Below are 26,274 nucleotides of genomic sequence, written 5' to 3'. Positions count from 1 at the left end.
TTTTTTTTTTTTGGCTTTTTTTTTTTTGTGTGTGTGTGTGTGGCCTGCTCTCATTGGTGTTTGTAGGTTCCAGTTTCTACAGTATCTAGTCTGGGATATGTGAGGCAAAAAGAAACTCCAGGGAACCCACCATTGTGTCATTCCTCAAGTCTCAGGATCCTAGCTAGTCTGCCACTTCTTCTCCAATTTTCAGAGTCTTCTAATATGATTTTCTACATAATTTTCAGGGCTTTTCATTGTACTTAGTAAGAGGAATAGGAAAAAGTACATCTGCTCTATCTTCTCTGAAGTAGAAGTCTCTAAATGTAAATGTTCATGAAATTTAACATGACTACACCTACATAGCTATAATGGTTTTGATGAATCAAATGAAATATGAACTATACTTTCAAAGGTATGAGTGCATCAAAAAACCTAGATGGCAAAAGGAAAAAATAGCTTTCAGGAGGGAAAGCTGTATTCAAGGAAATGACAGAGAAATTTTTTATCTTGTGTAAAGTATGTTTCCAGATTCAAGGAGAGAAGGTACTGGTCTTGAGTTTCTTAATGCTCATGCTAATTGATGGGAGGATTTGGCCACTTCTTGTCTTCAAAGGGAAAGAAATCTGTATTTTATATGAGGAGAGAAGTAGCCATACTGTTCCCCCTTTCTACTGAAACCTGTGGAAAATCTATCCCTGATGTTTGTGCCTCCTTAGCAAACACCCCCAATGGCCCCTGCCTTTTCTGGGATCCTGTTCTAAAGTGAGCTTCTGTTCCAGGTCGCCTGAACTGGTGGTCCACTGTGTGCACAAGCTGTAAACGGCTTCTTCCTCTGGCCACGACAGGGGATGGGAACTGCCTTTTACATGCCGCCTCACTGGGTAAGCTCTGCAGCACAGACAGAGGGTAGCCAGGCTCCAGGCCTGCGCAAGGAAAGACATATGCTATTGAAGGAAAGACATACATACGCTAAATAGAGTCACCCATGTCACTGTCATCTGGGAAAGTCCCCAGGAGATAGAGCTAACAATCCTGGCCCTTCTTGTCAAGTAGCTTGCAGTTGGTAGAGAGACAGAATACACATAAGAAAAGACCTGGCGTGAGAGAAGGAGGCCTTAAGCATAGCCACAGGGATGGGACTTAGAGACTCTTGCCTGGTACAAATAAAAAGGACTTCCTGGAGGAGGTGGGATCTTTACTGAAACTTGAAGAACTTCAGAGACTAGAAGAGGACATTGCAGGCAGGGAGACCCCGCAGATAAAGCATAAAGGCAGGAACGGACAGGGTGTTTGGAGGTAGGGGTGAACAAGGTAAGGCTGGAGCAGGAAGTTTTGGGAGCAGCGCATGAGGCTGAGTAAATGAGGATCCACTATGTTGACAGCAGTCAACAATTGGCCTGGACTAATGGAAACAGACGTAGGTACTGCTCAGATAAGTCACAGGGGAGTCGGCATACTCAGAATACACCGCAGAGAGATCAGCAGCCTTGTCCAACAGAGACATGAGCTTCCCAATCACACAAAGCCACACTACACAGAAATATTTGGATAATTGAGGATCATCATCCACTTTCTGGAACCTCAGTTATCCCTTTAGGCCCAGCGTTAGATGCACAAGGCCGAATCCATTTTGATAGGTGAGTCTGGGTTTGCACCAGGGACCATCAGGGCTGGTGGCTCCCTACCCGCTCTGGAGGATAGCGCCTCTCCAAAACACATGACCCTCACACAGGAATGCGGTCCTTGGTCAAACTCGCATCCCAACAGACGTGGCTTTAATTGGGTGCTGTGACCTACCTCAAGGGCCAGCCCCCAGACCTCTCTCTCTTTGGACCTGCAGTGAGGCCTAATCAGCAAGAGGTAGGTGAGATAAGACTGTAACGGGCTTCAAGGGAAATACATCAGGGTTTTGGAAGGGTCCCAGAGGAGGATGGAGACCAAGAGCAAGGGCAACATTCCCCAGGCTTGACCTGCAGTGAGGAAAGGCAAGGCACCCACTTACCTGCTTCATCTCCATGACATTGGAGCACACTCTGCTTGTTGGCATTGCAAAAGTATACTCCACATTCACCATGGTGAGAAAATGAAAATCAGTGACCCCCACCCAGCGGCGGCCACTCTTAACAGTCTGGTGGTGTCATCGTCTTCCAATCTTCTGTCTATTCTGTAGGTGAAATGATGATCTTGCTGTGTTCACAGTCTTGGATCCAACATTTTCCCTTACGACTTGAGAATTTTCCCTGCTGTTATCCTTCAGGCAGACGATTTTCAGCAGTTGGGTCATATTTCATCATAGTGGTTAATATTAACTATTCCCCTATTATTCAGCATATTTTGCCTTGTTCTTTGTAAAACCTGGAGAAAGAATCTAAAAGAGTAAATCTCTCATCTGTGTCTAACAGCAGCCTTATTGTGAAGTCTGGATCATGGAAATGCTTTTGTCCCTTGCATATCCAAGGATGCCCAACCAGTTGAGCCTTTGAAAGCATCAGTTCATGTTACTCTCCTTCTGAAAACTCTCCAGAGGCTCACAGCTCCCTTGAGAGCCCCCTTTTCACTCTCCCTCTCCCCTCAGTCCCACTCTAGCCATCTTTCCCTCTTGCCTTTTCTCAAGTACTGCCCCCTCCAGGTCTGTCCCTGGCCTTTCGCTGTGCTGGGACAGCAACTTGACTCCTTCCTCCACCCATTTGAGCCTTTGCTCCTATGTCTCCATTCATGCCACAGCAAATCTGCCTGCCTCACCTCTCCTCGTGGAGCTGCCACCCTCAACATCGTACACTCTGTGCCAACCTCATGGCTGCCTCACTTCCCACTTCCCCACAACATGCGCTCCATGAGATTTTAGGAACTTCATGTGTCCCAGTCACTGCCACGCATACTGCCAGCACCTAGAATGAGTGGGTGGGTGGATGGATGGATGGATGGATGGATGTAGAAGGGTGAATGGCTAGGTGGATGTGTGGGTGGGTGGATGGATGGATGGATGGATGGATGGATGGATGGATGGATGGATGGATTCCCCTGTGCTTTCCCTTGTAGCCAGGGCTGCCCTTCTTTTGAGCGCTTCTCCCATGAGTTGGGGTTCTTGAACACATCTGAGCTGCCAAGAGCACATTCTCAGAGATGGTTCATTTCCCTCTATATCCTCTCAGCACTTGACACAGGGTGAGACCCTCCTGCTGGGAAGCAGGCATTCTCTAGTGGGCCTGGTGTGTGCAGTGGTGTCACTGACACTCTGCTTCTCAGGAAGCTGAGATGCCTCAGGGCTGGAGATGAGGGAAATGGCAGGCCCTGGAGAAGCCAGGATGCTAATGGCCTCCCTCGCCTGGAGCCCTCCATGAGGACACTGGACAGCCTGTCCCTGTCCCCTAGTCAGTCCCCCACCCAAATGTAAGACTTGAATAATGACCATTAGGTCCTCAAAGCAAACCAGCAACATTGAGAGTGGGTTGCCAAGGGCGCCGGAGAGGAAAAGCACTTGATTTTCACCCACTATTATTTTGCTAAGAACAGGATGTGCTGCTTCATTCACCTACTTGCCTTAATGGGAAGCCTCAGGAAGAAGGCTAGAGGGGAATTAACAGAACCGCTGAGTAAGGAGGCTGCTCTGCGTGCAGACAGGAGGTCCTCCCAGTGGGTCGTGGTAGTTTGCATCACCTCTGGCTTGTCTTTTCCTCACGTCCTTTCTCTCCTGTGTTCTCCATGGCCTCCTGGCTCCAGGAATGTGGGGGTTTCACGACCGGGACCTGGTGTTACGGAAAGCTCTCTATACCATGATGAGGACGGGAGCCGAGAGGGAAGCCCTGAAGCGGAGGTGGAGGTGGCAGCAGACGCAGCAGAATAAGGAGGTTGGTATCCACTGGCATGGCCGGAGGCCGGGACCCAGGTCAGGTGCAGAGCATGGTCCCTAGGCCCCAGACTGTCTTATGAGGGGAGGCAGAAACAGTCCCTGGGATCAGGAAAGTCTCCTGCTTTTAAGCCCATGGAGGAGGAGCCTGTTGAAATAGCAGAGTCCCGGCAGACAGCAACTATGCGTCCACTTGTGCTTCCTTAAGGCATGATTATGAAAGCTGCCTACCTTCATTCCCAAAAGCATCCTGGCTTGGATGATGAATTATATATATGGCCGCCTGCTGTCAGGTGCAGCCCATGGCTCTAGCCCCTGTGTGTGAGGTCAGTCCAAAGGGATTCCCAATTGTCCCCAAGCATGATAAACATGAGGACCTTGCTCTTCTAGAAGAATCTGCCTGCTTTCTGACTACAGTTGATCCATTATCCCTTTAAACTTTGTAATGGCCAGCCACAGTTAGGTGCATGCACAGGTTAATGCTCCGTCATCCCCAGCCCCCGAGAATGACCCTTGTTGGTGGGCAGATTCCCAACAGCTCTGGAATTAGAGCTTGGAGCTTTTGAAAATATAGTGTGCATAGCAAAGGTGGCCAAGAGGGTGCAGTTAGTGTAGTTGGTAGCTACCTATAGATGTGCCTGGCCTGGGTCCCAGTGAGGCTGTTCTGGGTTGGGAGGGTGAGAGGAGGAGGGCAGCGCAGCTGTGGCCCACCCCCCTCTGAGCCAGTTCCCCTCTGCCAGTCAGGGCTGGTGTACACGGAGGAGGAGTGGGAGCGGGAGTGGACGGAGCTGCTGAAGCTGGCCTCCAGTGAGCCGCGCACACACTTCAGCAAGAACGGCGGCACAGGCGGGGGGTAAGTTCTGCCCCTGCTCTCCCCAGAAGTCACCTCCAGCTCCAGGCCACCCAGGGCTACACATAGCATGGGTGGATGGCACGGGGGGAATGTGGGACCCTCATGCTGTGGAAGACAGAAAGATTCCAGCTTTCCAGCATTAGCTTCAAGACAAGGATGCACAGAAGGACTGTGGGTAATGGCTGGCCCCTGCCGGGTGCTGGTGGAAGGGTACGCAGCCCCCATATGCACTATGCAGGCAGAGGTGAGCTCACATGAGCTGCCTCCAGGCCACTTTCCTTGAACGTTGCTATGCAGAGCAGGTGAGGTGTGCGCCCTCAGGGCACAGCTGGCCTTTGGAGGTCACACGTGATGGTGAGCGTTCCCACACATTGCCATCACGCGGACCTGGCTCTGAAGTTTGGATTTTCTCCCCAACTAATTAATTTGTGGCTTCAAGAAGTCACCCTGAAAGCAGAAGCTCATTAAGCTAGCCTGCTGTTTCCCAGATGAGCTCCGTGGATATTATATGTGTTCCCAGCAAAAAGGCTCCACGTCTGTGCATGTTTAGGACTAGCTTGTTCCTACAGAAACACCTTGGATGTTCTAGCGTGGAATGAAGAGTGCGGCCAGACCAACGGGGCAGCCATACAGCGTTGATCATGGCTTATTCTTCAGTTCGTATTCTCTGGAACCTGAAAGCAAAGGTGTTGCTCCTAGAAAAGGTCTCAGCCAAACATGAGAAAGCGTGAGCAGTAACACCAGGGAGACCCACGGAAGGAGGATTGCATGCAGCTCCAGGCTGCCCTCAGGCTCATGGGCCCTGCAGCGGGCACCTGGGTCCTCATCCACCCACCAAGGCAGGGCCTAGTGCCTCATGGGTCAGCTCTCCCTGGAGGCCCTGGCTGGAAAAGAGGCTCCCACAGAGCTGCAGCAGCAGCGGTGGCGTCTGACACCATGTTTACAGATGAGATCGTTAGAAACCCACATACGCTGGCACACCCTTCCTCCATGTTTTAAGGCTATGGTATCTCTGTACCAACAGCCTGTCTTGGTAGGACATTTGAGGACAAGCATTCTGAAGTCTCGGTCAACTGGAAAACTGCTCTCTTCCTCTGCACGCCTCCCAGGTCCTGCCTGTGATGGGTCTTAAGCGTTCCTCCACGTCGTTTTCACGGTTGCCTCTCTCCCTCCTGCCACGGGGCAGATGCCTGATACATGCTGGCAGACTGGATCCAGTCCAGGTGTCTCTGCCAGGGACAGGGAGGAGTGGGGAAAGACAGCAGCAATGATAACAATAATCACAGGTGATCATCACATACACGTCTCCTGAGTACCCCCATCCAGGAGGAGCTTCCCCCAAGGTCCCATGGCTGGTGAGCCCATCTGACTCCTAAGGCCACAGCCTGGTCCCCTGCTGCCTGCTCCCTGGGGCCCGAGGGATTCAGATGCTAATGGGGACATAGGGGCCACTTGGTGTCTGTCCCTATCTCCCACAGAGTCTGAGTGATCAACTGTAATCTAACAAAAGGATTAGGTCCCTTTAGGAATATCCAAAATGGCCCGGACATTGTCCCATTTAGTAGGATAGCCTGGTCCCCTCCTCCTGGAAGCCACAGTTCTGGTTGCCACATCACAAAAGAGAAGGAAGAACTCGGGGAATGGCCAGAGAGGGGAAACTAAACAACCAAGGGTGGATGGGAGTGACCCCAACAGAAAAGAATGGAGAGGTGAGGCGGGAAGGTATGGGTGGTGTTGGGGAAACAGAAGGAAGGAGGTGAGCACGGGTCGTGTAGGGTGGAGTGGGGTCAGGGAGACCATAAGAGGGACCCGTGCTAGGTCCTCTATCTCCTCCTTTCAAACCCTACCTCACAGGCCTCCAGTACACCTTCCACAGATTGGAAAACCGAGCCTCAGTGGGATTAGATAACTGTTCCAAGACCACAAAAATGATAAATGGAGGAGCCAAAAAGTCAAAATGTGGTCTGATCATTGTAGAGCCTCTTTTGACCAGGCTCCACAGCCCTAACGAAATCCCTCAAATACAGCAGAGTCTGTAGAACCTCAGGCAACACATCAGCCTGCAAATGAAACCACCACTCTGGGCTTCAGATGGTGATGGGAATGAGGACGCAGCCACCTGGTCCCCACAAAAGCATTGATGCTCAGGTCGGAATCCTGTGCCAATGATGCAGGAGGCACTTCTAGGGTTTCAGCAACAGGTGTTTCCAGTGGAGAAAGAAAAAGGAAAAACAAACAAACAAACAAAAAAAACACCTCAGAAGAGGACAGAACACATGCAATAGGAATCTATCTAACAGAGTTGCTTCTGTAGCCAGATGCCTCCTTGGGTTACCTGGAACCTTTGCATGGCCAGTCAAGGAGGGAGGCCTATGGAACCAGGCATAAAATGCACATTTTCCTGGGAACAGGGAGTTTTGGCTGAGTCCCATGGACTGGGGTGATGGGCAGAGAGCGCCTCAGCAAGGCACCGTGCAGCTGTGCAGGACTCGCCAACAGGGTGCTCTAGAGTGGCCAACTGCTCCAAGAATTCACTTGGGGTTCAGAGTCCATAGAGAGGCCTGTGTGTCCAAGCACAGTGTGCTCTGCCTTTTGCCTGTGTCCTCTCTCCCCATGTTGAGCTGAGAGGTGTGGGGCATCATCTGTGGGGCTTGAGAGCGCAGAGACGAGTTTCTGACGCCTGACTGAAGGGCCTGAAGGCAGAAACTGGCAAGCTCAGGGTTCACGGGGCTGTGGCAGGCTGTGCAGGCCAGGACACGGGGCTGTAGGGGATGTAAGGCCAGGATGCTGCGAGCTGCCCGAGGGCCAGGCATGGATTCAGGGAGGAGGCCCCAAGCAGGCTGGCTTCAGGACTCACCTATGGTGGGGACCACACAGAAGGCCAGCCCCTGAGGCCAGGGCTGAGGGTGGACACAAGCAGTCAGTGAGAGGAGTCACCACCGCCACCCAGGGACCTGAGGACACAGCCCCTCAACTGGCAGAGAGCTCTGAAGACCCACAAAAGCACTTCCTCAGACAGCAGGCCAGAACTGGGACCTCCAGCGAGCCCAGCGGGCCCTGAAGGAAGACAGCAAGAAGGACTTTGCCACTCTCCTGCCCCTCCTCTCTGCCTCTGCTAGCCCCACAGGGGACACAGACGGCAGCCAGAGAAGGGGAGGAGGCAAAGGGTGAAACAGAGAAGCCAGCTGGCAGCTAACCCAATCTTTCAGGAGGCTCAAACTTGGGGCTGATAGTCCCCTGCACAGGAAAGTGACCGGAAGAACCACACAAAATTTCCAGGGTGCCACCCGGGAATAGGAAAGAGCAAGTTAAGGGAGAGCTTGCAGGCATGATGGCGAGAAGAACTAAAGTGGCCTTCTTCGTCCCAGCCTGGGTTTCCCAGAACCTGTTCCCCACGGATGAGGGTAAAGGGGTGCAGTGCGGGCCCTGCATCCTGCTCTGGGAGCCCCTGCTATGGAGGCAGATGGGGCAGCCTCTGTTCTATTGGTCCTTGACACAGATGATGGCCTGGAGTCATTTTTAAACCTGTTACTTTCCCAGAAAGCGACTATGTCACTTATCTGAAGAGGTCAGAAGGGACCAGAGACCAGGTGTGGGTGTGAGCTAGACCCTCTTCCTCTCACTGTGCCTCCCAGGACTCAGTGGCCAGGCCCTGGCCACGTGGGAGAACCAGGCCTTCCCTAGGGCTTGGGGAGGGGTTAGTGAGATCAGATGGGAATTTGAACAGTGTCACCTACTGAGTCCATGTTATGCGTCAGGCAGTCCCATGAGCTGTCATTATCATCACCAATCACAGATAAGGAGGCTGAGATTCAGAGAATTAGATAATGTATTAGTCAGGGTTCTCCAGAGAAACAGAACCAATAAAAGACATATATATATAAAGAAATCTAATGTAGGTATTGGCTCACGTGATTATGGTGTCTAAGAATTCCCACGACCTGGCATGTGCCAGCTGGAGACCCCGGAAAGCCAGTGGTGTAGTGCAAAGACCCAAGAGCTGGAGAACTGATGGTATGGGTCCAGTCTGAATCTGAAGACCTGAGAACCAGGAGTGCCGAGGGCAGAAAGTCCATGTCCCAGCTCAAACAGGTTTGGTTATTCTGTCGTCCTCCACTGTTTTGTTCCCATCCGTGAATAGATCAGATGAGCCCCACCCACATTGGTGAAAGCCATCTGCTTTCTGCTCTCCAGCAATTCAAACGCTAATCTCATCCAAAACGCCCTCGCAGACACACGCAGAAATAACGTTTAACCGGCTAGCTAACCGTCACAGGTTAGCTTCCAGTGTCCCACAGGCTGAAAGGTACAAAGCCAGAACCTGAACTTAGAACTGACCAAAACACCGAAGCCCACACTCTTGGCAAATGCAGACCAGGCATGAGGAGTAGGAATCAACAACTTATCTTGACTATGGTGAAAATAATCATTTTTGTTCTTTAAACTTTTTAAAGAACTACTTATTTGTTTTCTGTTTTATGAGAAGGGTTAAGTGGAAGCTGAGAGGCCAGTTGGATGGACAAAGAGGAAGGGAGAGCAGAGCAAGGGGGGCCTTTGGGGGATCCTCTGGCAGCCCCCAAGGCATCTTCTGTCTAGGTCCTTAACTTTTCTCACATGCTAAGCTCTCTGCTTTCTCTCTGTAGTTGAGTTTCTGAAATTTCACTGACAATGTGTTTGCTGCATTTCTTTTTATTAGCCTTTTTCAGAAGTAGCTATTATCCCAAGTGATTTCCTAGCACACAGTCTGAGAGTTGTCAATTTCGGTCAATCTTCTGAGGAAAAGCAAGAGGCATTTTTTTCCTGGGAGATGCCCACACCACAGCCTGGTGCTCCCAGGCCATGGGTCGACCTTGTGCAGGAAAGGAGGCATTCTTATGTGTATTCCTGAAGGTTTCATGACTTCCACCAGCAGACCAAGCAGAAAGAGCATCTGCTAACGAACGTAAGGTGTCCTCACTCTGCAGATATGGGACCCGGCTCCAATTTTTAAAGACATTTCTCATTGAAAATAAGACCAAAGTTGACTCTCTATCTAGGGATGGTCCTCAAGTAGGAGCCTTCCCTGATCTTCCTGTCTAAAGAATCCACCTTTTATCACTGTACTGATAGGTTTTTTTAAATTATTTTATTATTTATTTAAATATGTTTAGGGGATACAAGTGCAGGTTTCTTACATGCAAATATCGCATTGTGGAAAAGTCTGGGCTTTTAGCGTACCCATTACCCAAGTAGTGCGCATTGTACTCAATAGGTAATTTGTCAGTCCTCACCCCCTCGAACCCTCCGGTCTGTCATAGCCCCCAGTGTCTATTATTCCATTCTGCCTGTCCATATGTACACATTGTTTAGCCCCCAGCTATAAGTGAGAACAGGCAGTATTTGAGTTTCTTTTTCTGAGTTATATCACTGAGGATAATGGCCTCCATATCCATCCATGTTGCTGCAAAAGACAGGATTCCATTCTTTTTTATGGCTGAGTCATATTCCATGGTATATATACACACCACATTTTTTTTATCTAATCCTACATTGATGGACACTTAGGTGATTTCTATCTCTTTGCCATTGTGAATAGTGTTACAGTAAACACGCAGGTATCTTTTTGATATAATGATTCATTTCCCTTTGGGTATATACCTAGTAGTGGGATTGCTGGATTGAGTGGTAGTTCTGTTTTTAGTTCTTCGAGAAATCTCCACACTGTTTTCCATAAAGGTTGTATGAATGTACATTCCTACCAACAGTATGTGTTCCCTTTTCATCATATTCTCACCAACGTCTATTTTTGTTTTTGTTACATTTGCTTTTGAGGACTTGGTCATAAATTATTTGCCTAGGCCAGTGTCCAAAAGAGTTTTACATAGGTTTCCTTGTAGAATGTTTATAGTTTCAGGTCTTACATTTAGGTCTTTAATCAATCTTGAGTTAATTTTTGTATATGGTGAGAAGTGTGGGTCCAATCTCATTCTTCTGCATATGGCTATGCAATTTTCCCAGCACTAAATGAATAGTGTTATTTCCCCAGTATATATTTTTGTTGGTGTTGTTGAAGATCAGTTGGTTGTAAGTATGTGGCTTCATTTATAGGTTATATATTCTGTTCCGTTGATCTATGTGTCTGTTTTTGTGCCAATACCATACTGTTTTGTTTACTATAACCTTGTAGTACAATTTGAAATCAGATAATGTTATGCCTTCAGCTTTGTTCTTTTTTCTTAGGATTCCTTTGGCTAGTCAGGCTCCTTTTTAGTTCCACATGAAATTTATTGTTTTTTCTAATCCTGTGAAAAATGACATTGGTAACTTGATAGGGATTGTATTGAATCTATAGATTATTGTAACAATATAATCATTTTAATGATGTTAATTCTTCTAATCCATGAGCATGGGATATTTTTCCATTCATTTGTGTCATCTATAATTTTTTTCTTCAATGTTTTGTAGTCCTCCTTATAGAGATCTTTCACCTCCCTGGTTAAATATATTCCTCGATATTTTTGTAGCTAATATAAATGGGATTGCCTTCTTGATTTAGTCCTCAGCTAGATTGTTACTGGTATATAGAAATGCTACTGCTTTCAGTATGTTAATGTATCCTGAAACTTTACTAAACTCGTATATCAAATATAAGAGGTTTTTGGTAGAGTCTTTATGGTTTTCTATTTATAAAATCATATCATCAGCAAACAGGGATGATTTGACTTCTTCTTTTCCACTTTGGATGCCTTTTGTTTGTTTTTCTCTTGCCTGACTGCTCTATGGGGACTTCCAGCACTATGTTGAATAATGGTGAAAGTGGGCATCCTCATCTTGTTCCAGTCCTTAGAGGAAAAGCTTTCAACTTTTCCCCATTAAGTATGCTGTTAGCTGTGGGTTCGTCATATATGGCCTTTATTATGTTGAGGTGTGTTCCTTCTATGCCTAGTTTGTTGAGGATTTTCATCATGAAGTGATGCTGAATTGTATTGAATGCAAAAATCCTTGACAAAATACTAGCAAATCAAATCCAACAGGACATCAAGAAGATAATACACCATATCAGGTGGTATTTATCCCAGGGATGCAAGGATGATTCAACATACACAAATCAATGAATGTGATATATCACATAAACAGAATTAAGAACAAAAACCATATGATCATCTCGATAGATGCAGAAAAATAACTGATGATTTCTTATTTGATCATCTGTTAGTATCTCTCCCTACCTAAACCTGCATTCATGGGCACACATGGGCAAGCGTGAGCATGCTCAGCACAGTGCTAGACCTGTAGTGGATGATCAATAACTATTTGTCACATGATTGACCTCAGCTTATTGATTCTAGGCAATAAGATGAGCCTTGTTCCTCAAGCCACACTGGCCATTGCTAGAAGCATCTTTCAGAGCCTAAGATCCATTCAGTCCCTTCAGAGCACTGGGAGGACCCCGTCCTTCCATCCCAGCTTCCCCGGCCATAGCTCTTAGCAGAGCCCCTGCTAGACTGTACTGTGTCGTTGGAGAGTCTTTTGTAAAAGGTGCCTGTCTGGGCAGGCACAGCCCTTGACCAAGGGCAGAGGCCCATAGTAGGACATAGGCTGGGTTCAGCCCCTTGAGCCTCCTCAGACTGGCTCTGCTGGGCCCTACCTGAGAGAGGAGTTGAGGCACACCACTCAGAAATGCTGCGCATGAGATCTGTGCATGAGGAGAACCTTGCACCTGTGAAAAGGAGTGAGGACCGTCCGCACATACTGTGCTGTGGGTGTCTCAGGATGCATCAGGAGGAGGAAAAGGCAATGGTTGGAATAGCGAGTATAAACTCCTACCTAGAGGTGGGAGGATGTGTGCATACAGTTTATGCGCATTTACTCACATTCATACGTGTGCACACATGTGCACTTACATTTTTTTTTTTTAGATGGAGTCTTGCTCTGTCACCCAAGCTAGAGTGCAGTAGCGAGATCTCGGCTCACTGCAACCTCCACCTCCCGGGTTCAAGCGATTCTCCTGCCTCAGCCTCCTGAGTAGCTGGGACTACAGGTGCACACCACCATGCCTGGCTAATTTTTGTATTTTTAGTTTTGCTTTTGAGGACTTGGTTTCACCAAGTCCTTTTTGAGAGACGGGGTTTCACCATGTTGGCCAGGATGGTCTCGATCTCCTGACCTCATGATCTGCCCGCCTCAGCCTCCCAAAGTGCTGGGATTACAAGCGTGAGCCACTACCACGCCCGGCTAATTTTTGTATTTTTAGTAGAGACGGGGTTTCACCATGTTGGCCAGGATGGTCTCGATCTCCTGACCTCGTGATCTGCATGCCTCAGCCTCCCAAAGTGCTGGGATTACAGGCATGAGCCACCGCGCCCAGCCTTACACTTACCTTTTTTTATGGAAGGGTACACCAAAAAGCAACACCTATGTCCCCATAGGTGAGGTGACTGCAATTTATCATCCAAACTGGTTCATTTGGGGAAAGGAAAGTGGGCACTAACCACTTGGGATGTGTGCACAGGACTTTCCCAAGCAAAACAGGAGGTGTGGAGCCCCCATCTAGACGAGGGGATGTGGGGAGGGACCTGGGAGGCTTCATCCAGGCTCTCCGTCTGGGTGGCTGGGTGACTGCTCATTAACAAGCCCCAGACTGGCTTCCTTGTCCATGACATGGGCTCTTGCCGAGATGGTCTCCAAGGATGGTGCCTACAGTTTAAGCCAGGATGCCCCCAAACTGTTCCCTGGGGCCTGAGATACCATCTGGACCTTGCTCCGTGACCTTTGCTTCTTGGTCCTGCCAGGAGGGACTCCTCAGCCTGGCCTCTGCCCACCCCCATCTTTCTCAGGGTGTTTTCATTGGATAGATGGTATATCCCTAACCCTGGAAATTCTCCCTCCTCAAGTACCCACTGGAGAAGCGGATGCGGGTGCCCTGGAGAACCCAGTGTGTGGCGCCCAAAGCATGTTAGGAAGTTCTCAGGGCATGCACATCTTGGAGGATGAAGTCATTATATTGCATGCCAGTCTTCTTTGCAGTAAGCACTGATTATTAAGCATTTTAGGAATTGTTACGTCTTTGCCCAGTGACCAGATTCTCCCCACAATCCCAGATCTCGCATTTGCTCAGCAAACTCACAAGAAGACATGAAGTCTCAGGGCTAAAAGTGGGAGTGAATTTTCAGAATTGGCTTTTCTGAGCTGATTTCTACCAATGGGCTCTGGTCACAGAGTGCAGGTCACAGTTCCAAACTCTCGTCCCAGATAAAATCTTGTTTGCCCCTCCATTTTAGGGCCCCCAGCTAAACTGGAGTTCCAGTACCAGAGCAGCTAGCAAACCTGCAATAAGGAGAAATGAAAAGGGACCTGGACATGGGTGTTTACAGTGTGCCTTTCACAGGATACTTCTCTTACCTGGCAGGTGTCCTAACACCTGGTTGCCCAACCCATGACCAGGGGGTCCCTCACATGGGAAGCTTGTTTGTACTGGCAGATGGCTTTGTGGCTCCTGTCTGGCCTGTGTCTAATTTTTTCTTACCTGATCATCGCTCTGTGGCTGGGACCAACCTTGTGTTCTCCTTGGCGTCTGGTGAAAACATGGCCTGGGGTAGCCTCTGCTTCTTCCAATGGAAGGTGCAAATTCAATCCACTGCCACAATGAGAAAGGAGTTCAAAGATTTTTACTTATGGATCCTGGGCATGGAGGCCATCGTGAGTTGGGAGGGCAGTGCTCCATCCCAGGGCCACATGAGGTAGGGATTAAGAGTCAGGCAGAGAGATCCAACTAGAAACATATATAGGGGAATAGGATGTGGGTCACTTTAAGTTCATGGGCAAATGCCTTAATGGTCCATTTAAAGGAAGTGGTAGGAAAGCGGAAAGCCCAGTCTCCTAGGCAGGGAGATACCTCTAAGTTCTTATCTCTGGCCACCAGCTTGGGTCGTTGGGTGTGGTGTTCTACTTCCAATGCCCAGGCAGCAACCTCTGCTGTTTCATTTCTGTTACACCCTCTACACCCTCAGGAGCCTGAGGAGCCAAGCCAATGCTCTCTGGCTGCCTTCAACACTGAGGCTCCTGATACAGAATCAGAAGCCTCCCTAAGTCTTGGACAAGGAGCCAGAAGCAAGGAGGAAAGGGCATTATGATTTTCAAGCTGCCCCAGTTGGAGCTGGGATCCTCTCTGCTACCCCCTGGGTCACTGAGCAGGTTTCAGTTGCTCACATGGCTCCCATGCTCAACACTAAAACTGGAATGGAGAAAGGATGCTCTGCTGCAGCTGTCCTCCATCACCTCCCAACTGGGCCCGCCATCCTATCACTGCTGCTGAAATAAAATGGCCCTGCCTTAAGTTAGCCACGAAAAGAATGCCATGCCAGTACAATGGTGCCTGATACTTAGCCTTTGCACTGTTGTTACCATGGAGGCCCTCCTGCATAGCTACTCAAATACCAGGTGTTCTACCAGGAGGCTCCATGCTGGGCATGGCCCAACTCCGTGCCTTGGCCCTAGCACAGAACTTGAAGGATGGGTAGATGAATGGACAGACAAGTAGGTGATTGGGTAGACAGATGGTTGAACGGAAGAATGGAAGGATGAGTATGTGGGTGGGTGGGTGGATGGATGGATGGATGGATAGATGGATATGTGGGTGGATGGACAGGTGGACAGTTGGTTGGGTGGGTGGACAGGTGTATGGGTGGGTGGATGGCATGGATGGATGGATGGATGGATGGATGGATGGATGGATGGATGGATGGACAGACGGACGGACGCACAGACAGCATATGGATGGATGGATGGTTGGATGGATGGATGGATGGATGGATGGATGGATGGATGGATGGATGGTTGGATGGATGGATGGTTGGATGGATGGATGGATGGATGGATGGATGGATAGACAATTGGATGGGTGGATAAATATATGGATGGATGAAGAGAGGGAGGGAAAGAAGAGAGATGGGTGGGTGGGTAGCTGGGTGGATGGAAGGATGAATGGATGAATAGATAGGTAGGCAGAAGGATGGATAGATGGGTAGATGTTACATGAAGGCAGAGTTCCCTGAGGGCCTCTGCAGTGCCTTTCATAGCACCAGCGTATAGTAAGTGTTCATTGAATATTTATTGGTTTTTTGGTTGGAAATACGATGACCCTGCTTTAAGTTTTGCATGAGAAGAATGCTGTGCCAGTACAAAGGTGCCTAATACTGAGCCTTCACACTGTTGTTACCATGGGGGTCCTTCTATGTAGCTGCTCAGATCCCAGAGTGTTCTGCCAGTAAGTGAGGATGGGACTCAAGAGTCCAGGGCTGAGAGGGCTACCATTCATCTTGCTTTGCCCGCTTCTCAGCATTAGTATCTGACTCACGAGCAGCTCCTCTCTTTCCAGCACTGCCCCCTCCATTCCTTGAATTAGGGAAGGAACAGTGCTGCGCATTTCTAGTTGGGGTATTTCTCTCTCCAAGTATGCAGATTGTAACTCCATGTTCTCTCCTCCTGTGCTGTTCATTATCTTGTTCAACCATTTCACTTGCTGGCACTCAGCGCATACTGGGTGACAGGGACAAACAAGCAACTTCCAAAAGCACTTGACCCCCAGGCACCGCAGCTTGGCTTTCAGGGGTGGCTGGGCAGGTGAATCACTTGCGATGTTTCAAAATGCACACCCAGGAGCACTGCGTTTAGACCTGGCATAAAATATATGTGTGTGTCTGTTTGAATATGTATTCATGTCAATACATATTTAAAACATTCCTTTTCTACTTTCCTTCCTCGCTGAAAAAGTAAGTTCGAAAGCCATTAGGTGGGGCAAAGCAAGGTGGCATCTGGAGTGGGTGGGGGATGGGAGGACACCAGGGGCCAGAGCCAGATGTCAGCCAAACAGGTGAAGAGGGTCACCTCGGGGAGGGGGAGCAGAGGCAGGAGATGGCTGACATATGGGAAGATGGCTGACATAAGGAAATGCTTTAGAATGAATACAAACAAGTTTTCTCACAGTAAGTGAAGAAAGTTGCAAGTAGAATTAACTTTGTGGGGTTGGATTGGAATTGGGATATCAGTGAACTCAAGGTTTTCTATAAATACTGAGAGGGAGAGAAAGATGAAAACATGCAAATCTGTATCCACGTGTGAGCGTGAAATTGAACCACCTTTTTGCACCAGGAAGCAAGAAAGCGCTCTAAGAAATGAAGGAAGTTGGGCACGGTGGCTCACACCTGTAATCCCAACACTTTGGGAGGCTGTGACCGAAGGACGACTTGTGCACAGAAGTTCAAGACCAACCTTGGCAACATAGTGAGACCCCTGTCTCTACAAAAATGAAAAAAGTTTTCTGGCCATAGTAGTGTCTTGTGGTCCCAGCTACTTGGGAGGTCAAAATGGGAAGCTCACTTGACCCCAGGAATTCGAGGCTGCAGTGAGCTATGATCTCACCACTGCACTCCAGCCTGGGCAACAGAGTGAGACCCTGTCTCAAAAAAAAAAGAGAGAGAAAAAGGAAATGATGATGATATCACAGGACACAGATCCAGCTTTAGAAAAGCCATACTGACCACATCAAGGAGTATCTGAGCATCCACATAATCACACTAATGGATTATAACCCATTGACTAAAATGGAAAGCCAGAAATCCATAGTGATACCAATAAACATATAAAGGTCTGGTGAGGAATGGAGTGTTTGCACAGGTTCAAGTTCCTCCCCACAAAATGCTTGCTAATTTCAAAGGAAAAATTAGTAGCTCTGCAGGGGCAAGGCCTGGGAGATGACCTTAAGGAGTGGTCCAGGTCAACCTCACCAGTGATGGGACAACCTCACCAGTGATGGGACAATTTGCAGTTCACACAACCTGACAAGATGTCATGAGAAGGATTCAGCTTGACCCAATCCAATCTAAGCATGATGAACTAGAGAAAGCCTTATGAAGGACATTCTACAAAATACCCAGCCTGCAATCTTCAAAAGTGTCAGGCCGTGGAAGTCAAGGATATCCTGAGAAATGTTCCAGGTGAAGGAGACTAAGGAGACGCCACCGCTGAATGCTGCACCTGATCCTGAGCAGGAACCTTTGTTCTGAAAGGCATTACTGGGGAACAGCTGGCACACATGTGGGGTCTGGTGATTGCATGTAACCGGGTGAATTCCTGATGTCAGTGGCTGTGTGGTGGTTGTGTAGGAGGATGTTCTGTTCATAGAAAATGAGCAAGAACTTTCCAGGCTGATGAGGCACCAGGTTGGCTGTTTCTTTTCAAATGGTTCAGGGAAACAAAAGCTCTTTTTACCATACGTGTGCAACTATTTTGTGAGGTTTCGATTGCTGCCAATTTTTTGAACTGTTAAGATAAATTGGGTTGGATGTGGTGGCTCACGCCTGTAATCCCAGCACTTTGGGAGGCCAAGGCTGGTGGATCACTTGAGGCCAGGAGTTTGAGACCAGCCTGGCCAACATGGTGAGACCCCATCTCTACTAAAAATACAAAAAAAATTTAGCTGGGCATGGTGGCAAATGCTGGTAAAAGACTAAGCTCCACTCCTGCCAGTTGCTTCTCTAGGGGAAGGGGAAAAAAAAAGCAAAAACACCAAGCATGATGCCAGCCAGCCAGGCACACCAAAACTTAGGTCCCTCTCCCCAGTCCAGCTCTATGTGAAAAAGAGGGCGGGGACTGGCGCAGAAGAAAAGCCCATAGGATGAAAGGACCTAATTCTTACAACTGACGACAGGTGTCTGCCAAGCCTCTGGGCCAGTGACGGCCCTGGGCCAGGACTGCAGCCGACCTGGGGCCAACACCACAGCCACGCAAAGCCCACCCAGCCCAAAAAACTAAGTGTATAAAAAATAAATAAATAAATAAATCGGGGGGAAAAAAAAAACAGGAGAAACAGATGACAGCGCATACACGGGGGCGGGCCCGTGCCTTGCGTAGGCTGCGCTGGAGGAGCCGCAGAGCGGGAAAACTCGGGAAAAAAAGGAAACAAAAAAAGGACAGAGAGAGCGAGAAAAATATAGTGCAAATTAAAGAAAAGAAAAATAAAGTGCAAATAAGAAAAAAAAAAATAGGAGAAAAAAGTAAGTAAAAAAAACTAGAAAAAATAAAAATCAAGGAAAGACACCGAGGGTAAAACTAGGAAAAGAAATAATGTAAAAGAAAGGCAGAAAGTTAAAACATGTTAAAAATCATCTGTAAAAGTAATAAAAGTTATAAAAAAAGTTTATGCAAAAATATTATATAATTTAAAAGCAATTAGGCCTCCTAAATGTAAAACTATTTAAAAAACAGTTTATGTACAAAATATGTAAAAAAATATACTTTTAATAAAATTGCAAAAAGACATAAAAATATGCATTTTTACCTACATTAAAAGGTTAAAAAAAATTGTTTTAAAAGTTTAAACAAGTCCGGGCTTGGTAACTCATGCCTGTAATTTTAGCACTTTGGGAGGCCAAGGCTGGAGGATCATAAGGTCAAGAGATCGAGACCATCCTGGCTAACATAGTGAAACCCCGTCTCCACTAAAAATACAAACAAATTAGCCGGGCGTGGTGGCGGGCGCCTGTAGTCCCAGCTACTCGGGAGGCTGAGGCAGGAGAATGGTGTGAATCCGGGAGGCGGAGCTTTGCAGTGAGCCGAGATCGCGCCTCTGCACTCCAGCCTGGGTGACAGAGCAGGAGTCCATCTCAAAAAACAAACAAACCAAAAAAAGTTTAAGCAAATTTTAACTATTAATTATAAAGAAAATTCTGTATGTAAACATATTAGGTAAAGAGGTATCCAATTTTTCTGTCAACTAAAATAAAAGCACAATAAATTTTTCTTAAAGCCCTAACCTGCTCTTTAACAAACATTATAAAAAGTTTTAAAATGCCTATAAAAACCTTACCTTATAGTCAGACATTAAAAGTAAATAATGTCTATAAAATCTTTTTTAAAAAGTTTAACATCGATAGCACATTAATGTAAAAAAATTCATACAAAAAGCATTATCAAATATAAAATAGTGTTTAACTTTCTTAAAGCCCAAGGGTGGCCAGATAAGTCACAAGGTCCCTCATCCCCAAGGCCACAACACGCAGGGGCAGTGAAGGCCACATAAAAGCCAAGACCTTAACAGGAGGCAGGGCCGCAACATCCCCTAGGCAACGCTAAGCACAAACGGAGCAGAAGACGCCACCATGGGGCCTCAAGCCCTACAATATGCAACGAAAATTATAGACTTAATTTATCTTCCACTTTCCCTTCCCTCAAAACTAAAAATCTTTTAACACAGGTACCAACCCTAAAATTTCCAGTACACCAGCACCAGCCTAAAAACCACATCCTTATCAAAAAATAAAAAACTCAAGCCAGCCTGGGAGGGACCCTATTTTATGCTGTTAACCACTAAGACTGCCGTCCGCACAGCCAAGAAAAAAATGGACCCACTCTACTCAAATCAAGAAAACATCTTAGGTTACTATACTAAAATCAAGCCCTACTAAGTTAAAATTTTAAAAGGCTTAATTTTCATATACCTTCTCTATTTCTTTCCTTTCCTTTTTCTGTTACTAGCTCCCTTGTTGTTAATGTAACTACATCTAACTCACCTCAAACCATTGCTTTTAATGCTTGCTCTATCACACCTTGTAAAAATATAAAAAATCAATGACAGCTAGCCTTTTCACACAAATATTTATATCCTGGCCCTCTAATTAACACAATTACCCCTAACACTTGTCGTTATAATCACCTGCGAATTTTCTGCTCCTACTGAGAGGTGAAGCCAACTGGACTTCCTGGGTTGAGTGGGGATTTGGAGAACTTTTCTGTCTTACAAGAGGATTGTAAAATGCACCAATCAGCACTCTGTAGCTAGGATTATAAAATGCACCAATCAGCAGAATCCTAAAAGTAGTCAATCACAGGGAGGACTGAAAAAAGGACATTCTGATAGGACAGAAATGGAACATGGGAGGGGCCAATAAGGGAATAAAAGCTTGCCACCCCAGCCAGCAGTAGCAGCAACCTGCTCAGGTCCCCTTCCACGCCGTGGAAACTTTGTTCTTTCACTCTTCACAATAAATCTTGCTGCTGCTCACTCTTTGAGTCCGTGCCACCCTTAAGAGGTGTAACACTCACCGTGAAGCTCCGCAGCTTCATTCTTGAAGTCAGCGAGACCACAAACCCACTGGAAGGAACCAACTCCGGACACACTACAGCCTAACAATTTTGCAATAAATGGAACTACGTCCTTTAAACTACTCAAGAGCAAAGTTAAACTTCCACCAAAAAAAAAAAAAATTTATATAAATCTAAAACCTTTCATCTATTTCATTAAAAAGTCTATCCCTTCTGTCAACCTTTATCAATATAACCCTGTTCTTCTATCACCACCTCCACCTTAACTAACTCTAAATCTGCCCTTAATCACTTCTGTAATATAGAAATTGACATAAATTTTTTAAAACCCTAAATATTTTTAAAATACACATTATTCCCCCATCTTCCCCTTCTTCAGCAGCCTAAGTTCTAAATCCCACACCAGTTACTCCTACATCTAATAAGAGTAGAATGTCTATTATAAAAATAAAAAATCGAAGACAGACCTTAGCCATCAAAACAATGTATCAAAATACAAACACCTAGCTAAAATAAATATTCTGTTCACACTTTAAAAACAATTATTACGCTATTACACTTGTACACATGGTACTCCAGAGGCCCAAATTATCCCCTTTCCACTTAAATGGTCTCCTCGTCAACCAAATATAAACTATGTAGTAGCTCTTCTTCAAAATCCCACTGCTTAAAGTAATCCATCATGCCAAGCTCTCTCTGCTATTTCCTAAAATTCAACACCCTGCGCGTCAGCCCCTGAGGGCAATCCAGCTTCCGCCTTTTCTACATGCCAAATGTACTTTGTGCCTCTCACGGCAAGAAAAAAATTTAATATTCCTTAAAAGTATTTAAAAAATAATGCAAGAAGCTCAAGCTTTTCCAAAAGCTTGCCCATCAATCCATGCTTAGCCATCCCCAAACAAATATATGGTAGTACTGTAAAGGCCCCTTACTAAACCCTGTGCCAAATAATTGAAACAGTACTAATCCAATTAGTGGTCCTTCGCTGTAGCATTTCATCAATCTAAGAAACTAAAAACAAAACACCACAGGCCAAAAAAATTTCCTTGTAAGTCCTTTAATCCTCAAGTTTACATAAATGCTATTAAAATCCTGTAAAAAATTTCCAAATAAACTTGAAACACAAAATCAAATACCTGCAAAATTTAAATCCACGTTATTCTGGTAAGTAACTATGAATAAAAAAAATGTAAACTAAACTACATCTGTTACAATCAGCAACAATTCATAAATTACACTGAAAACGCCATCAAAAAAAATAGCTAAGCAATTAGGACCTACCAGACAAATTGCCTAAAACAAGTTTTAAATATAATATTAGCAAAAAAAATTATGTCATAATTAAAACTCAATATTGTACCTTTATTTCTAATACTGCCCCTAACAAAACTATAACAAAAGCACTACAAAAATTAACAGCACTATCCAATAAACGTGCCAAAAATTCTAAAATAAATAACCCTTTTTCTAAAATAATAAAACATCTATTCAATAAGTAAAAAAAAAAAATTTGGCCAGGCGTGGTGGTTCACGCCTGTAATCCCAGCACTTTAGGAGGCCGAGGCGGGCGGATCACGAGGTCAGGAGATTGAAACCATCCTGGCTAACACGGCGAAACCCCGTCTCTACTAAAAATACAAAAAGAAATTAGCCAGGCGTGGTGGCGGGTGCCTGTAGTCCCAGCTACTGGAGAGGCTAAGGCAGGAGAATGGCAGGAACCCAGGAGGCGGAGCTTGCAGTGAGCTGAAATCATGCCACTGCACTCCAGCCTGGGTGACAGAGTGAGACTCTGTCTCAAAAAAAAAAAAAAAAAAAATTTAACTTCAATTCTCACCTTGTTCACTCTTAATAATATACTTACTCTTATAAGCTATTATATTATTCCCTGCCTTCAAAATTTTATACAAAAACTTCTCTCTACCACTCTTACAAAGTTAACTCCTAACTCTCCTCCACCCTATTCAAAAAATTACTTCTCTTAAAGCAATTAAATCAAAACAGACAAATTTTTTAAAAATTATAAGAGGGAGAATTGTAAAAAGTAAAATAGTGGTTCCTCTTCAAAGCCTTTCCTCCCCATCTAATTAAAAATAAACAATAACTTCTCTTAGAAGCAAAATTTAAAGACCTGTGCCAGCATTCTTAAGTATCTGCTAGCCATAATTTTAAAAATCAATATACTTTATATTCTTAGCTCCCACAATTTAGCCTAAATATTTGCCCTGGCATACTTATACTAGTCCAAGAAAGCATTAAGTCATAGCCTGTTCCTCTTCCTTATTTAAAAGCATTTTTACCTTTCTCAACATTCCACACGTTACTTCCTCCTTCCTTTGTCTCCTCTCCTCTGCTTTTGCCTCTTTAAAAAAATTCTGAGTTACTAACCAATGAAAACAAATACAAAATGTAAAATCCCGTTCCAGCCAATAAAAACCAGACATAGCAATAAGGTGGATGCATCAGGTTATAAATAACCCTATCTCCTTTATTCAATATACTCTCATAACAAAACTGCTAGCAAGTATACCCTTCTTATAAAAAATATAAAAATGGCCTTCCTAAAACAATTAAATTTATATTCAAGTGCTATTTCTTTACAACACCAGAAGACAAACACTTCAAACAGGTTGCAGTGAGCTGAGATAATGCCACTGCACTCCAGGCCGGGTAACAAAGTGAGACTCTGTCTCAAAAACACAAGGTAAATTGAATCACAAGAAAAAGAAAAAACATGGGTAGTATGTAACCAGAATTCCCCAGGTGATGGTAATGCATTCCCTGGGATTCACAACCTGCATTCTGGAAGTCCCAGGTGACTGGGAACTTTGCCCATGAACCCACGAAGCTCTTTCCCTGGGCCATGCCAGGGGCCACGCTTGCTGGCCCTGGCCCCACCTGCTGCCATCCTCACAGACTCCCTCCGCTAATTCTGAGCATTCCTCGGACACTCAGGAACGAGTCTGAGAGCCACCTCTGGGGAGTCTTGGCTGGCGCGGCCATCTCAGCTGGCAGGCACTGCAGGTGCAGCCGAGGCTCCATAACGCTGTGAGCTCTGGCTGTCCTCTCAATGTGCACCTCCCTTTTGGGTGGCCCTGCTATGGGGGGACATCAAGGCTGCCACCTTCTGCCTGAACGTCTTAGGGTTTGAGTGGAAGCATTCTTGAGCCTGCTGTTTCCCTGATCCTCAGACATGAGCCGGGGGCATGGTCAGGGAGGGTCTGGGCCACCTGGGCTGCACATTCACGTCGCATCCCCTCCAGCTCTGGATTGAAATCCAGACAGCCTTCTCACTGTCCTCTTCCATTGGGGTGTCTTCTAGAAGGCTCCTCAGATCTTGGTGGTAATGACCCCACCAGCCCATCAGATGTGCTCACGGAATCCCTGGGTCTCTGAGGGAAATAAACAGGAGAGGAACCCCTCCATCCCTCCAGCCCCCACTGCTTCCTTGTGAAACACCCCCAGAGAGCCAACAGTCCCGCTGCCACAGGCTCTGGTGGGCTGCCTCCCGCTGCGGAGAGGCTCGCCTTCACAGCAGCCAGCGCCCTTCACCTGCGGGCTCTTTCCAACTCGTCTTCCGAGACCGCTCCCACGGTGGGGTAGGGGAGCTGGGACCTGTGCGTTTGCCATCGGCGGATGGCGTGAGAAGTGGCCGAGGATGGCGCAGCTGCCGGGGTCCGTGAAGATAATATCCAGAGTGGGGAGGGCTCAGCCCCTGCATGAAGCAGTCCCCACTTTCTCCATCCTCCATGCTGTTTCGGTCAGTGACCGGCTGGCTCTGTTTTGTTTCACAGTGTGGACAACTCCGAGGACCCCGTGTATGAGAGCCTGGAAGAGTTCCACGTTTTTGTCCTAGCCCATATATTAAGAAGACCCATCGTTGTTGTGGCAGATACCATGTTAAGAGACTCAGGTGGAGAAGGTAAGTTCCTCAAGGGATGTGCTGTATTCCTGACACAGAAAGCATAGCATCCCAGCTAGAAAGCAGATAGCACAGAGCAAGGTCGAGCTCCCAGAGGCCACAGAGCTCCCAGAGGCCACAGAGCATCACTCTGTGCAAAGATCTACTCAGCATGTTTCTTTCTCCTCCCTGATGGCGGCAGGGATTGCTCTTCACCAGCTGCTCTGCCTGTCAACAGCAGGTGGCCAGGAGAAATCTGGTCGTGTGGGGACCAGGACTAAGCCCAGAGGGCCTCCTATCTCCTGTTGTGTGCCTAGGGCACAGCAGACAGTCCACGCCCCTCCAGCAGCCCTGGGCCATGTCCTGGAGGCATTCAGTCACTCAGGTGCCTTCCCGCCCCTCCACAGGCCACCTGTGTGTTAAGGACTAAAAAGAAAGGAAGACAGAATGCATAGCAAGGCTATGATAGAATCAGAACTGGCAGAGAAAGAGGCAGGGGCAGTTTATGGCCTGCCCACCGAAAGCCACACTGTGCATAGCCGCTTCTCGAAGGTTCCTCCATTCAGCCCTTGCCACAGCCTCCCAGGGTGGACACCACCCTCCCCACTTCACAGAGGTGAAACTGAAGCCCAGAGAGGCTAGGCAATGTCCCCAGGGGGATCAGCCCAGGGCAGGGAGTGCTCCAAAGCCTGTCCTCCCTCCAGTGTGCAGCTGACCAGAGCATCCCTCCGGCCCAGTTTGAATTTACGCCTGCACCTTACAAAAGTCACAGGTCTTCCAGGGAGTTCCACGCACCAGGATGTGGCTCTTCATGCTAAACAGCTGCCATAAAAAATCTGATGTGGCCACAATGGTTATGTAGCCAGGGAACTGGGAGGACACAGGTCCTGCCTGGCCCACCCCCTTCCCTGTGTGGCTCAGGGACACGGGCCTGCTGAGGTCTGCAGCTTTCTGTGCAGCACCAGGACTCGCATCGGGGCCCTGCTGTGCAAGCCCAGGACTGAGCTCCCAGCACCATCAGATATCTGAGTTGCGGGGCGAGGGAAGGTCCACCCTTCCTACCATTCTACTCACAGCCCTCTTGCGGGTACTCCCACCCTGCCGCCTCTCAGTGGGACTGTCCTGTGAGCAGAAGCACAATGATCAATTTAGACAAAGTGAGGATGGGGGAGGAACTCTAAGAGTTCATCAAAGACGTCCCTGAAATTACCGTCCCTGAATTCTGCCCAAGGAGTGCAGCAATACGCTGACTCTGGGGCCAAAAGGCAAGACGTTTCATGAGCTAAAAGCAGATGCTGCTTTAGGACAGATATTTCCGAAGTTATTCTATTTTGGTGAGGGTGTTAGGCTTTTCTGCCCTCTTTTTTACAAGTAAGAAAATGAGATTGTGTCCCTGTCACTGAAGGACTCGATCCCTTTGATTCTCAGTTCCCATCTGACTTACATCTTGGTCCTGGAGCTCTCTGGCTGGTTCCTTCAGATTCAACAGAAGAGGTTCTCAAAATATAGAACAAATATACACCTTCGAGAAGCGTAGATATTGCGTTGTATACAAATGCTTTACCAAACACTAGGAGAGGAAGTACATCCAGAAAAATGTGGGCTTCCAGGCTG

The 26,274-nt window shown here is 47.0% G+C and overlaps 1 protein-coding gene across 1 annotated transcript in view; it reads left to right on the top strand.

Moving 5' to 3' along the window:
* Nucleotides 1-26,274, top strand: part of OTUD7A (OTU deubiquitinase 7A) — a 201,619-nt gene that overhangs the window by 150,170 nt on the left and 25,175 nt on the right. Inside the window, exons 6-9 of the mRNA XM_012000580.1 lie at nucleotides 762-863; nucleotides 3,703-3,830; nucleotides 4,570-4,682; nucleotides 24,554-24,681. Coding sequence (XP_011855970.1) covers nucleotides 762-863; nucleotides 3,703-3,830; nucleotides 4,570-4,682; nucleotides 24,554-24,681 — 471 coding nt within the window. The remainder of the gene's footprint in view (nucleotides 1-761; nucleotides 864-3,702; nucleotides 3,831-4,569; nucleotides 4,683-24,553; nucleotides 24,682-26,274) is intronic.

Source organism: Mandrillus leucophaeus, unplaced genomic scaffold, assembly GCF_000951045.1.
Source record: "Mandrillus leucophaeus isolate KB7577 unplaced genomic scaffold, Mleu.le_1.0 Scaffold631, whole genome shotgun sequence".
NCBI classification, from domain to species: Eukaryota; Metazoa; Chordata; class Mammalia; order Primates; family Cercopithecidae; genus Mandrillus; species Mandrillus leucophaeus.
The sequence above is the reverse complement of the archived record's forward strand: the minus strand, read 5'-3'. Positions and strand labels throughout refer to the sequence as shown.